Source organism: Mollisia scopiformis (assembly GCF_001500285.1).
Source record: "Mollisia scopiformis unplaced genomic scaffold LY89scaffold_6, whole genome shotgun sequence".
In the NCBI taxonomy this organism is placed as follows: domain Eukaryota; kingdom Fungi; phylum Ascomycota; class Leotiomycetes; order Helotiales; family Mollisiaceae; genus Mollisia; species Mollisia scopiformis.
In genome coordinates, this window is record NW_017263586.1 from 1258564 (window position 1) to 1272588 (window position 14025).

The 14025-nt window shown below is 46.9% G+C and overlaps 6 protein-coding genes across 6 annotated transcripts; 3 read left to right on the forward strand and 3 right to left on the reverse strand.

Moving 5' to 3' along the window:
• Nucleotides 1-834: 834 nt before the first annotated feature.
• LY89DRAFT_563477 (uncharacterized protein) lies at nt 835-1122 on the reverse strand (the record flags this gene model as incomplete). Its single annotated transcript, XM_018208496.1, has 2 exons — nt 835-984; nt 1039-1122. Coding segments are annotated over 2 exons (234 nt in total), but the record flags the coding sequence as incomplete, so codon positions are not given.
• Nucleotides 1123-1788: 666 nt separating this feature from the next.
• LY89DRAFT_682388 (UV-endonuclease UvdE) lies at nt 1789-4703 on the forward strand. The gene is made up of 2 exons (XM_018214498.1): nt 1789-2806; nt 2852-4703. The coding sequence occupies exons 1-2, from the start codon at nt 2174-2176 to the stop codon at nt 4625-4627; spliced, it is 2409 nt and encodes an 802-aa protein (XP_018075043.1). The 5' UTR covers nt 1789-2173; the 3' UTR covers nt 4628-4703.
• Nucleotides 4704-5160: 457 nt separating this feature from the next.
• On the forward strand, nt 5161-6529 carry LY89DRAFT_730707 (uncharacterized protein; the record flags this gene model as incomplete). Its single annotated transcript, XM_018219503.1, has 4 exons — nt 5161-5563; nt 5620-5724; nt 5771-6397; nt 6462-6529. The coding sequence occupies 4 exons, from the start codon at nt 5161-5163 to the stop codon at nt 6527-6529; spliced, it is 1203 nt and encodes a 400-aa protein (XP_018075044.1).
• A 248-nt stretch (nt 6530-6777) lies between these two features.
• On the reverse strand, nt 6778-9144 carry LY89DRAFT_452029 (MFS sugar transporter-like protein). The gene is made up of 5 exons (XM_018207617.1): nt 8842-9144; nt 8551-8776; nt 8336-8503; nt 7281-8162; nt 6778-7231 (listed from the first exon to the last, which is right to left on the reverse strand). Exons 1-5 carry the CDS (start codon nt 8888-8890, stop codon nt 6946-6948), a joined length of 1611 nt encoding a protein of 536 aa, XP_018075045.1. The 5' UTR covers nt 8891-9144; the 3' UTR covers nt 6778-6945.
• Nucleotides 9145-10866: 1722 nt separating this feature from the next.
• On the reverse strand, nt 10867-12016 carry LY89DRAFT_705516 (acyl-coenzyme A thioesterase-like protein 13). The gene is made up of 9 exons (XM_018217457.1): nt 11972-12016; nt 11877-11917; nt 11717-11732; nt 11567-11632; nt 11475-11517; nt 11352-11423; nt 11234-11299; nt 11105-11183; nt 10867-11036 (listed from the first exon to the last, which is right to left on the reverse strand). The coding sequence occupies exons 1-9, from the start codon at nt 11996-11998 to the stop codon at nt 10967-10969; spliced, it is 480 nt and encodes a 159-aa protein (XP_018075046.1). The 5' UTR covers nt 11999-12016; the 3' UTR covers nt 10867-10966.
• A 125-nt stretch (nt 12017-12141) lies between these two features.
• Nucleotides 12142-13928, forward strand: LY89DRAFT_452072 (transcription factor Tfb2). The gene is made up of 4 exons (XM_018207618.1): nt 12142-12321; nt 12369-12456; nt 12504-12954; nt 13004-13928. The coding sequence occupies exons 1-4, from the start codon at nt 12198-12200 to the stop codon at nt 13754-13756; spliced, it is 1416 nt and encodes a 471-aa protein (XP_018075047.1). The 5' UTR covers nt 12142-12197; the 3' UTR covers nt 13757-13928.
• Nucleotides 13929-14025: the final 97 nt, after the last annotated feature.

Here is a 14025-nt window from a genome sequence, read left to right on the forward strand (position 1 = left end):
GTGGCAATATCGAGCTGGTCCAAGTTCTTCTAGCTGCTGGTGCCGATGTCAATGCTCCACCAGCACATGCAGCAGGGGCAACCGCACTTCAAGTATCTGCAATTAAAGGCTATATCGGAATCGCTATAATCCTTTTAAATGCTAGTGCGGATATCAATGCACAAGCAGCACCAGAGCAGGGAAGAACGGCTTTAGAAGGGGCTGCGGAGCACGGGCGCATAGACATGGTACAATTGCTTCTCAATAATGGTGTTAGGCTTACTGGGTCTGGAGATACGCAGTATAGAAAAGCGTTGAAACGCGCATCAGAGAATGGACATAATGCCGTCAAGCGACTTATTGAGGATTGCTATGAACGCGGAGGGAATGAATAGTTTAGATACGTTCTAGGAACTGGGATTGTGTACGTGGAGACAGTCACTTATTTAATTCAAGTATGCTTTTCCCTAGACCACAGTATATACGATAGCAATCGCTTTTATCCATCTCAACATCGAGCCAGAGCTCGGCCAGCAACAATACTTCTTTTCCACAAAGCCAAGTCGCAAATACAACCCTTTAGCCGACCACTCCTCCATCTTCAACCACCACTATCGCAGCGTCTTTGCTTTTTGAACACAGCATCGCGCCTTAAGTCTTACCGAGAATATCGGTTACTACTAAGTTCAACCGTGCTAAACCTATCCCGCCTAATCCACGATTCGAGGTAGTTATGAACGGACGAGAGCGGCTTTCCAATATACCTCATATACACTAAAACGCCTCGAATAGTCTTCGATCACCGTCAAAGCAAATTGGGAAGGAACCTCCATTATTGTTGAGTATCCGATCTATGTCGGTGATAGGTCGATGGTAGGTGACTCTAAAGGCTATAAAGGGGATAAATTTTATTCGTATTGGTTGGTCAAGGTCGGACATTTGTAGCAAATACTTAACTACAACATCTTCTTCATATGGTTCGAGGTACTGTTGGCCTCGCGCTTTCTCTTCCATCGAGGGTCGTCCGCGAGCACGATGATGGAGTGTAGAATGAGGGACGTTGCCATGATCTGCAAGAGCACGGTATGACCTAGGCACGCCAAGAGGTACGCCTTGCGTTAGGACTTGACTGGCTCTGTCTATATTATCCCGCCGTCGCGATGGTGATGTAGAAGGAGACGGGTGACGGCGCTCCAGTTGCCAGGCACCAGCGTACTGCCGCCTGCCGATAGAATGTTCGAGAAACCTGCTCTTACGCCACACGCGTGATCAGGCCTGAGAATCGTGGCTAAGTAAAATATAGCGAGCCCGGGCGTGAACATAGTATATTTTGACTAGGTTAATGCATATTACTAAGCACCGAAACATGTGGCCCATCTCCTCGCAACGGCGAAACTCCCGGACTGCATTCTTTCCCTCTCTGAGTTTCTTTAAAATTTGGAGCCATATTCTTTCGTTATAGGACCTCTCCCCAAGCGCTCCGAATTTTGAAAAGACTCTAATCGTCGCGATTAAGCAGGGGGGAACAGCCAAAGCGGCGATTGGTGGCGTGATTAAAACGATCAATAGCACAATAAACCGCACTATTTTTCTTGTTGCCAAATGGTCTTTCTAGAGGGAAATAGGTAAAGAAAGTAATGTATTGATAACAACTTTAAAGACTTACTATGAAAAAAATTGTGATTCCAAAACTATAGATTCGTCTCGTTACAGGGTGCGTCTCGGGACGCAGGGACGGACGTTACGTAAATGATTCGACTGAGCTTTGAGAGCAGAGAAGAGACCTGAGAAACAAGCAATTGAACTAAAGATTACGATCACGTGGCATGGCTGATGGTTTCAAGCCTGAAGATCGAGGCTCCAATCCAAGCCTCTTAACTTCCCGTCTTGCATGACGTTTACTTTCTTGAGATCTCAGGAACAACTCCAAATCGAAGCTAAAGACGCGTGACGTCGGAGCTAGACGCGACAATGGAAGTGCTGGAGGTAAGGAGAGTAGGTGATCTTGTCTTTTCTTTGCATAGTGAAGCTTTGGTGTGAAGTACTGTACATTTGAATGTTCAATTCTTTCAATTCTAGACTGCGATCGAGCAGACTCTTCTTTGTGTATACTAAACCCAGGAGCATAACGAATTGTTCGAGACAGAAAATCTGCGACCAGCTTAGACCGATTGCTCTTGTGCCAGCATTGGGTATGCCTCCCAAGCGTAAGAGGTCTTCAGTGGCCACAGACACTGTCTCTACCAGTGGCTTTCTGAACGATACTCCGATTTTACCACCAGGTGCTATTCAACCGCCACCACCAAAGAGACAAGCATCTCGAAGAAGCAAGGTCGATACCAATCCAGACCATAATGCAGATATAGTAGACGGAAAGACTGCTCTCAGAGCAAGTCCAGATGCAGACGAGAAAGGAGAAGCTCTCGATATCAACAAGATCGAGCTGACGACTCCTGCGAAGACAAATGGTGTCAAGCGAGTTGCCAAAAAGGAAGAGAGCGATTCTCCATTGTCAGACATCGAAGCACCATCTCCATCTTCAACACCAGCCAAGAAGCCCAAAAAGACACCGACTAAAAGCTCTCTAGCAGCCAAAAAGGGGTCGGATGAGATCAAAGCTTTCAAGGCCGAACAAGCTGCAAAGAAAGCTGTAGAAGTGAAAGTCAAGAAAGAAGATGATGGAGATGAATGGGACAAGAGAGTTGATCCTGATGGGGACGATGAAGCGCCAGTCGAAGATGTGGATACAATGAAGAAAGAGGCAGCCAGACCACCTCCTGTGAACAGTGACTATCTTCCACTGCCTTGGAAAGGAAGACTAGGATACGTAGGTCGCATGTGGTACTTTAAAGACTTGTACTGATTGAAATAGGCTTGCCTCAATACCTATTTGCGCTTCAGTAACCCACCAGTTTTCACATCACGAACCTGCCGTATAGCCTCGATACTCGAACATCGTCATCCCTTGAAAGATCCATCCCAGCCCGAACATGCAACCAAAAACCGACCTGATAAGACTCAACCAGCATCGGTATTACGCGGACAACGTTATGTGGAGGAATTATGTCTCGCAAACGTCCGAGATCTCCCCAAGATGCTTCGATGGAACCACAAGTACGGCATAAAGTTCATGCGTCTGAGCTCTGAAATGTTTCCATTTGCCAGCCACGCAGAATATGGCTATAAGCTGGCTCCATTTGCCAGTGCAGCTCTCGCTGAAGTTGGGAAAGTCGTAGCAGAGCTTGGTCACCGCGTCAGCACACACCCGGGACAATTCACACAATTGGGTTCACCTCGTAAAGAGGTGATTGTGAATGCGATTCGAGATCTAGAATATCATGACGAGATGCTCTCGCTTCTCAAGCTACCAGAGCAGTCAGATCGTGATGCAGTAATGATCTTGCATATGGGCGGCACGTTTGGCGACAAAGCTGCCACTCTAGATCGTTTCAGAGAGAACTATCGGGATTTATCGCCATCAATCAAACGGCGCCTTGTTCTCGAAAATGACGACGTTTCCTGGTCTGTACATGATCTCCTTCCCGTTTGTGAAGAGCTCAACATACCCCTCTGCCTCGATTTCCATCACCATAATATCATCTTCGACTCAACCCAACTTCGGGAAGGGACGCTGGATATCATGTCTCTCTATCCTCGAATAAAGGCTACTTGGGAAAGGAAGAACATTACGCAAAAGATGCACTATAGTGAGGGATGTCCAGAAGCTATTACAGGACGTCAACGAAGGAAGCATAATCCGAGACCCATTACTCTGCCACCGTGTCCGAATGACATGGATCTCATGATCGAGGCAAAAGACAAAGAGCAAGCCGTGTTCGAGCTAATGAGGACATTGAAATTACCTGGTTGGGACACATTCAACAACATCATTCCCTATGAACGAGACGACGATAACAAGCCACTGCCGAAGAAGGTAAAAAAGAAGAAGACAAAGAAACAGATAGCTGCCGAAATTGACGAGTTTGGAAAGGAGCTTAGTGAAGAAGAAGAAGCTGCTAAAGAGACCATTCCAGATGAAGAGGTAGGGATGGGCGGAAAAGAGAATCGAGTATACTGGCCCGTTAGCATGGAAGAGTGGCTAAGACCTAAGAGACGAGAAGTGAAGAAGAAAGGTGGCGAGGACGAAGCTGAGATGTTTAAGAATCCTACACCAGCGAACTTTGAGGCCAGGAAGAAAATTACCGCAAAGAACAAGGCTCCACTTGATGACGAGGTCAAGGATAAGCTGGAAGAGGCAAATAACCTAGCCGACGTGAAGGCTATCATAGATGAGATGAAAGCGAGACGGGCCGCTGAAGAAGAAGGAGAAGATGACGGCGAGAAATCAGCGAAGAAGACGAAGTCAACGCCAGCCAAAGAGAAGAAGGCCCCGGGAAGTGTCAAGAAAGCTACGCCGGCAAAGAAGAAGAATGCGAAGAACGTTCCAACACCGAGTCTGTCGAACGTGGACGAGGAAGAGGATGACGAGGATTTGAGTATGGTAGATCTTTCAGATGGAGAGGAAGATGAACTTGATAGAAAGATCATGGCTGCTGCGCCGACAAGCGTTTCGGGTAGGAGCAGTGTAAGAGCGAGGGGAAAGAAGATGAGTTATGCTGAGCCTGATGTGGGCAGCGATGAGGAGTGAGCGTTTCGGAAGGTCCGAAAAATTGTACTTTTAGAACTTGGGATAAAAGCAATGTTGACGAAAGTGCTCTTGAGACGATTTCGCAAATTCATTATTGGGTGGTGAATCAGCATTCAAACGTGAAGGCCCTTGCTGTATTTGTTAGCATGCACGAGGAACGATTTCGGGTCGTTTGGAGTCAGGACGGAACGAACTGGAAGACGGGGCACAACCCCATTTGCTTTTCATTTGAGATATTGCACATCTCTAAAGTGAGGCTGCCAAATCAGATTTGTGGCTTGCAGATTCGACTTGTACAGCCCCCAAAGTTCAAGGCTGTGTGTCTGACGCGTTAGCGCCTATCAACAGCATCAACCTTTCAGTTGAAAATCTTCGCAATCTTCTTGATTTCCTTTAGATTATATTCTCGAATGTTTTAATTACTGCTTATATCTTCTTGAAACACGATTGCGTTTGCTCTAATTATATTGAATAGGTCTTGGTACCTTTGCATGCGATTGTCGAGGTCACTTACGCTCAGCCTTGTCCTCGATATGCTTCAAAACACTACTTTGGACGCTCGCTCAGGTTGGGTCTCATCCGGAGACGGCAGAAGCACATCCGATATTCTGTGGAGTTGTTTCTCTGTGTTCCTAGTCTGCACGTGGAGTTGTCTCCATTTGAACGTCCCTAGCATCGAGGAGTCTGAGGCTGGCTGGTACGATTGGCATGGCATACCATATTGGCCTGAACTACCTTTGCTAGAAAAATGGATTAGAAAGATCCTTTGGATGGGAGCTATCGTACTCGCTCCAGAAGTTGGTGTTGCTATGGCCATGAGAGATTTCCTCTCGGCGAGAGAGTCTTTTGCTAAGGCAGCTGTGCAGAATGCTGATGAAACGGGGGAAGACGAGAGAGCAAAGATGACAAAAAGCCATGCCTTTTTAGCAAATATGGGTGGGTTCAAGGTCAAGATATGGTATCAAAAGCCCATATCCGAAAATCTACAATAGGTGCAGATGCTGGAGAGAATATGGAGCGACCTGCTTCGAACACAAACTTCGATATACCTGCACCGACTTTGGTGGAAGGAATCTTGATGAATTATGACGCATTGGGTTAGTAGGTCTATTTAGCAAAATGTTTGACTAACGAAACTTTCAGCATATATACGAGAAATTTGTCAAGACTGCCATATACCGGATGAAGAAGACATCAAAGCACTCAGCAAGCGTGATCCATTTACCAAATTGTTTGCTATCGTTCAATCAACTTGGCTGGTAGTACAATGTATTGCTAGAGCTTCGGTCGGCTTGCCGATTACACAACTCGAGCTGGCCACTATCGCCTTTGTGTTTTGTGGCCTGGTGATGTACGGACTGTGGTGGAATAAACCTTATGGTGTCGAGAGGAGAGAACTCGTCGTGGGTACGACAAACGTGAACCCCTCATGTATGCATGGCAGTGTCGTCCTCCTTCCTAACCAGATTTATCACTATCCATACAACCAAGTATCACATCAAGACTTTAGAACTACACGAACCGAACAACCCCCTTTTTTTGCGTATATCGACCTTAGCACAAATGATCTCAGCCTGAAGATGGCTGCGGCTGCGTTGGCATACCTCCGCGGCTCGAAGCCCAAGAGCCTAGGCACAGAAATTGGATCGCAAATCGCATTCTACCTCGCAGGGACATTATTCTCAGCATTACATATCCTAGCCTGGAACTGGGAATTCCCAAACACGGATATCAAGATTGCGTGGCGCGTCTTTGCAGTCACCGCAACTAGTTTGAATCTGGTATCGCTCTTACTCTTTTCTTTTCCCCTTCCTGATCCATTGGATACTGGTAGCAGCATACTTGGGTGGTGGGCTCTTTTTGTTTGTTACATTATTTCAAGAGTTGGGCTTCTTGTTCTGATTTTTTACTGCTTTTCTTCGATGCCGGCGGGTGTGTATCAGACAGTAGAGTGGACGAAATTCTTGCCTCATTTTGGTTGACAGGCTAGGAGTGACAGGACAGGATATAGAAAGTATCAAGCATGACATTGCATGCTGGTAACATAGTGGCCGAAATGGCGTCAGGTCAGGATTAGAAGAGGATTCCAAGCTATATAGCTCTTTCCAACAAACATACAACAGAATATAACAATCATGAAAAGTCATAACTCATAAGCAAATAGGTATCAAAGAACCCAACAACGATGAATATCCCTGATCACCGCGATCATTTTCCCATCCGATGCCCGTCATACACATACACATCGTCCTCGAAAAATTAAGAGGTATGACGATATTAAATAAGATTTCGATCGCAGTGATCACCAATCGCAATCATTAAACAAGACCGCTCTCCTTAGCTACAGCAGTCTTTTCACTCTCCCTTGGTGGTGGTACGACACCGCCAATCGGAGCGGCGATCTTGACATTTCCAGCCTCGATATCTTTCTGTAACTGATCGAGACGAGATCCCTTCGGTACGCTGCGCCAGGCAGGAAGACCGCTGTCGAATACGTCGTCCATTTCTTCTAATGTCTTTCCTTTCGTTTCGGGGGCGGTGAGGAACATGTGGATGAATGCGGCGCCGTTGAATGTAGCGAATATCATGTACATTTTCCAGTTACTAAGAATCATTAGCTGGAGTATGTAAAGGAGAGGCGGGGTAGATATACATGTTCCACAAAAGAGGCGGTACGGCGAATGCCAGAACGCAGTTCCAGAACCAATTTGATGCTGTTGCGAGAGATACAGCTTTGGCACGGATCTTGTTTGGGAAGATCTCAGCTGGGTAAGTCCAGGAAGTTGGTCCCCAGGTGGTTGCGAAAGTACAAACGAACAGGTATGTCATTGCAACGATAGCTTTCGAGATCGGCTTGTTGTCGTTGACAATCCAACTGATGTCAGAATTGGTTGAATTCTTGAGTGGACCGACATTCGCTTGTCCGTACGAGGCTTGGAGAGCTCCTACGATGAAGAGGAATGTCATCATGAAGAAAGATCCTATGAGCATCGCAGGACGTCTTCCGAATCGATCCAGGTAGATAATGGCGGGTAGTGTGAGGGTGACGTTCAGGATGTATTGAATGGAAGCTGTAAGTAGTGGAGACGCGATATTGGCTCCTTCCATGATGTACACAACGTAATACATCATAACATTCATGCCGCATAGCTGAGACCACATCTGGATTGACATTCCGAGCAAGACTCGCTTCAACATACGAGGCTCGACCAATTGTTTGTAACTACTGATAGCTTCCTCCCGTTCGAATCTTAGAGCTTCCTCGATCTCCTGGTACTCGGCAAGAACCTTAGGGTGGTTGATATCTCCATTACCGTGAAGTCTGGCCATGACCTGGATCGCTTCCTCCCATCTATCTTTCGAGGCGAGCCATCTTGGTGACAAAGGCAAAAAGAACATTCCGAAGAATAGGAGGACAGCCGGCACGATTTGAACCCCCCATGGAATACGGAAAGCAGATGTTGGCTGATTCGGATCATTTGGTCCGCCACCAACCCACGAAGCACCGTATTGGATAAAGTACTGTATAAGAATACTACAAGAAGTTAGTATGTTGTTCACTGTAGACGATACTTCAACACCAAATGGCTATGGCTGCACAAAGCAGACTGGTTTAGACGGGTCTCAAAGTCCAACAAGCGTTGGTGACCTAATACAGCAGAATTGGCAAGAAACGAGGAAAGGGAGAGGAAGAAAACAATCACTTGCCCCCATGTGATAGCCCATTGTTGAAGAGATACTACACGACCACGAATTTCCTTGGGAGCAATCTCTGATTGATAGACTGGGCAAATCGACGAGGCGATACCGACACAGAGACCAGCAACAACACGTCCGAAGCAGAGCATGCCAATGTCGACAGAAGCGCATTGAATACTATATCCATATTAGATCGACTCGGAAAGTCAGACTCAATTACTAACATCGATCCAATCACCCAAAATACGGAGGCGATTTGTATACTAGTCCTTCTGGAAAACCTGTCTGCGATGTAGGAGGAAGATAGTGCACCGACAAGCGAACCAGCTGGCATGGCGCAAGTAATACCTCCCTGCCTGTACGACACTGGGTTTCCGAAGTACCGTTTGTATGCCATTGTTCCTAAAACACCTGACATACTGCTGATGTCGAAACCGAAGAGTCCACCGCCTTTTCAGATCAGCAAATACTCTGAAGACACTCTAGGATTATCAACATCAACGAAAGAAACTTACCAATGGCAGCGAATGAGCAAATGAAGTATACATTACTGGTCTGATACATAATGACGGTCGAGGAACTTCCTCTTGCTGCTTGCACTTAACTACCACTCAGTCGTTTGGATGTATATGAGACTCGAAGCTTGAATTATCAACTATCCCACGACTTCTGAGACATCGAAAAGGGAGATACCATAAAGTGAAGCAGAGGGTGCGAGAATTCGGCCACACACGCGGCGGTGTCTTGCACCTTATAATGACTAGCTTGCTCGCATTTCCCCGAGTATTGGATGGTCATGATACTCGGGACTGTATGGATGACCGGCTGGCACGAGCAGGGGAGCTCCAAATGGACGGGCTGCACATAATTCGCTAATTGCTACCTAGGCGGGCAGAGGGACCCTTGTGGCATCTCTAGACTGGTGACGAGACTGCAAAGGAAGCGTGGTGAGCGAGGGAAAGTCTTGCCTGGGTGGCTCGACGGAATCATGGGCCTTTCTCCAAGTAGGCTCTTTCTGGGACGTACAGGCTGTCAAGGATTATCATAGGCCCCAAGTCTGCTGCTGGTAATTGATGATCAGGGATTATGCAGTGGCCGTTACTCCTCATCCGGCGGCCCTAATGATCCTCAGTCATCGTCTGGCTCGCTACACATCTCTTGGCTTTGTAACCCTGTACTCCTGCACATCAACGACTTTCAGCCCTTACGAAGCATTACTCTGGGTTTGCTGGAATTCCGAAGAGCTCACTCAGCAAACAAGCATTGTAATCTCCATCTTTCATGTTGAAAATCCTTCAACTTTCGAGTTTCAAGGCGTCGCAAACATGCCGTCACAAGCCATATTCTCACTTTTTTTTCCTCTTGTGTGGCTTAATCCACGGTCGATGTCGCCGAAGGAGCGCCGCTATCCACCATCAAACTTAACCCGATCTTCCCCAGTCCCCGCATTCTCCAGCGTTGTGTTGGGGAAGTGGGCCGCTGTGGGCGCTGGACTGCCCCACTAAGCCGCCAGGATTCTGGGGACTGTTCTTTTAGGAACCTTTCGAGTATCAGTCCATGGACCTCACGCGACAAAAGGAGAAGTGTCGGGCCTTCAGTCTAGCGTACTCGTCGGAGCCGTTCGAATTGGAACTGGACATCGTGTGCTGCCGACTGCCTTTGAACTTGTACCCCCTGAAATACACCCTTCGATTGCCTAAAAGGGTTATGAAGCATGTGCTGCCATTTGATCATCTCCTTTTTAGACCATGATTTTCTGATTTTCGGATATCAGCTTAGACTATGACTTCGAAGTGAGTCGGCATCGTGCAGTATTGTACATCGATATACAAGCCAGAACAAGCCACAAAACTAGCAAAGTCTGCGAGGATGTGCTGAGTAGAGGCCGAGAACGATGTGTAATTAGCGAGTGAACCAGCGGCACCGTTCAACGGCAGACAATTTACCGAGAGCAATTAACGTTCATAAGGCAACACAAGCTCATGCTGTGTAATATGATTCCGAGTGGCTCGCGATGGCCGATAGGATTTCTCTCATGATCATGTGGCGGACAAACAACAGGGAGTGTGCATCTCATATCTAAAAGGTCGTACACGTCTGCGGGGTCGTTGCACAATGCCACCAACCAACATGTCGAGATCATTGTGTGTTTGCTGGAACGGTGCTCGTCGCGGTGCATTTCTTGCCGATTGATAACGCTCATCAGATCCGACTAGGTGTTGTTGTCAGAGTCTGGGGATCCATAGAATCGAGGTACCAATGTGGCGTATGCATGTTAAAAACTTTTTATATCCAAGGATCGAAATATTGCGAGTAAGACGGGTGCCCCGCAAGTCAGAAGAGGGGCCTCGCACTCTGGTCGCAAAATTCCCCTGCAAAGACCTATAGAGAAGGCTGTCATGGTCGTTGGCAGCTCACTGGTACTTCGGTACATAAACCGAAGCACATCAAGTGGGCCGACTTGGTTAGCTCACTTTCTTAAACTATCGACCTTCAACGGTACCATCCATTGATCGATCACAAGGAGTGCTCAGGGCTGAGCTGTCAGATGTTTTCTAAAGTTCTATTGAGTTGTTATTGTTGACATATACGACTGCAACGTTGCAAAGCGTCGTTCCTAGAACGATCTGTTGGATATCCTCATTTCTTGGGATGAGGAGATAATTCCTCCACAATGTTCTCCGGATGCTTCCATGCCAGCGCAACATATCTGTGGCGCGATCAACGACGTATTCCTGAAGGCGGAAAGACATTTGTGGGATGATGACCTAAACATACTTGGTATGGCTGCCTCTTGCAGCTATCTCTCCTTTACTGTTGGTGAACTGTATCGAAGTGTATGCCAGTGTTTTGCCAACTGCAATGGCGTCAAACGACATCTCGTGACTGTGTAGGTGTTCAACTTACACTTGTCACATTTAACAACGGCTCTGAGAACATCTCCAACTTGTCCGCCAGAATTGAGATAAGTGACTAAACAAGGTCAATTTCAGCGTGTGCTCTTTAAGCTGCTTCTAGACCGTACCATTCAGGTCCGTCGACACTCCTGTAGCATACAATCCTCTTGATGCTACTGCCAAGGATCCGCCCAGGTCAACTATACCAAAATATCAGCTCTAGCTTGGGTAGGAATGTGTTGATGCTCTACCCATGCTTGCGATGGTACCTCCATGGATGATATTGAGACGATTCTGTAGTGAAGTGAGACACTAGAACTGACTGGGAGACTTCTAGACCCACTGTATGCTCTTTTTTAATATCAAGCTCAAAGTCTACACGTCCAGGTTCTGCAGCAGTGACTCGAAGCTAGAAATGCATTATCAGACCTTGTCTTTCTGATGAAGGACCTGAATGCGTCTAGTGCAACCCATGAAAGGCACTGCTTCTTACATTTTCTCCAAACAGTCTGAAAAGGAATATAAATCAGTACAATGACAAGTATGGAGTATGATAAGCAAAAATTAACATGAACATGAACTTCGTTTGAAGACAAGAAAATGCAAAGCCAACTGGGTTTGCACTTCTCCAAAGTGGGAAGACGCGCTCGTACCTCGGTTCTAGTCCAGACTCTGCTTGGAAGGACTTTAGAACCTGTCAACGCATCAGCAAGAAATACTTCCTCCTCAATTGACGAGTTTCACGTACTGATCGGACAAATCTCAAAGCTGACATGGTGCTCGAAATAATGTGAAAAGGAAGAGAGCTTGCGCAGACAAGACGTCGTCACGGGGAGTAACCTTAGATGGTCCGTGCGCTATCTCCGCGACTTTATGCCAGGCTACGTCGCGAGGCTTCAATAAAAATACAAGTCGCATGCCAGAAATGATATACAGATAACAACGAAAGACTCGAGACTTTGACACTGCCCAAGATGTCTGTCTCTACGTCTGCATCTTTCGAGTACCTGGAGAGGCTCCCTGGAGTCACTTTCAGACGATTGTATCAACAACCCTCAACAGCTCTGGCCATCTTCCGTCGAATGCTGCCTCATCTTGGTATAAATGCATTTCCAAAAAAGAGACGCTTGGCTAACAGTGACTAGCAAAGACATTTGTGATGGCCTTGCTATACATGACTAAACCTCTGCCTTTAACAGATCTCGACTCATGGGTCCACCCAAATAGCAAAAGGTTGTCCGCTTCGCTCTACTTCGTTGACATTGCTGATCCTTATTTAGAGAACGAGACCAAGCACTTTCGCTATTATCACGACTCCATATTGTCACAATCACTGCGCCGAGTCGAGACGATCCCCAAACCGTATCTTTGACCAAGAATTTCGGTTCATCCTTGCGACTGGCCTTGACTGGAGGTGGTGAACATCAATCATTTGGTGTCCCGTCTCACGATGTTCTTGCAAATTTGGACACATCATACCTCGACGACTACGCTAGAGATCAATGGGAAGGCATATTACATTATGTTGTTGCCAGTGTTGCAGAAAATAGGGGACTTGGGAGCCAGGGACCAACTGCATCAGTCAAGAAATTGCTCGAAGCAGGAAAGCTGGTGACGACAGGCAGACATTCCGGAGGTGGGATCACACAAGCAGGCTTCTCGTTCTTGTTGCAAGAGGTTAACGCGCAAGTCTGGACTATGCTTCTCCTCTGGATTGAAAATGCTGAGCACGTTAGTACACCTTCTCCTGCCTGGCTATGGATACTGACCATGCACATAGATGGATTTTGACTCTGTGGAAGTGCTCTCGTTTCTGTTCATGCTTGGCTCTCTTGAACTAGGTCGCGCATACAGCACCTCTACGCTCTCGGAATCCCAGCGTCGAATGCTTACATACCTGGTGGACTTCGGTCTTGTTTATGTCCCTCCCTCGGCATCAACTCAATTCTACCCAACTCGGCTAGCTACCACTCTAACATCTGATGCGACTGCTCTTCGCAGTGTGTCTGCCGGATTTGAGGCTGCTCTTACGGCAGCAAGTGGATCGAAGGGTTTTATTATCATCGAGACGAACTATCGATTATACGCATACACCAATTCTCCTCTGCAGATTGCCGTCCTGGCTCTTTTCACAAAACTCGGTACTCGTTATCCCAATATGGTCTCTGGACGTATTACTCGAGAGTCTGTGGCCAGAGCCATCTCCCATGGGATCACGTCAGACCAGATTATCTCTTACCTTGGCACACATGCACATCCACAGCTAGTGAAGACTTCATCCGCCAACGGCAATCCTGTCCTTCCTCCTACTGTGGTCGATCAGATTCGACTGTGGCAGATTGAAAATGAACGAATGAAAGCAACACCTGGCTTCCTGTTTAGAGACTTCGAGAATTTGAAGGAATATGAAGCATGCGTCAGGTATGCAGACGAAATTGGGGTCCTGACCTGGAAGAGCGATGCAAAGAGGATGTTCTTCGTAACGAGGCATGAGCAATTGAGGGATTACATCAAAAGTCGCAAGACGAAATAGGATTTCGACCCCACTGGAGTATGATCATTATCACTTACGGCACGAACCGCATACCAAAATTTCCGGAGCGAGCATAGCGCGGCGTTGGGGTGGCATGGATTCATGTTTCTAATTCTTGGAGTCTTCACCCCTGGCCATCGAGAGCAACGGTCTTGCAGGTGTACTCCACACCTACTAATAGGGTGAAAGATTATGATCTGAAAGACAAAGAAAACATTTCCACAGCAGAAAGTCTGGACTCACTGCCAGATATTCACTGATTAAGGCTT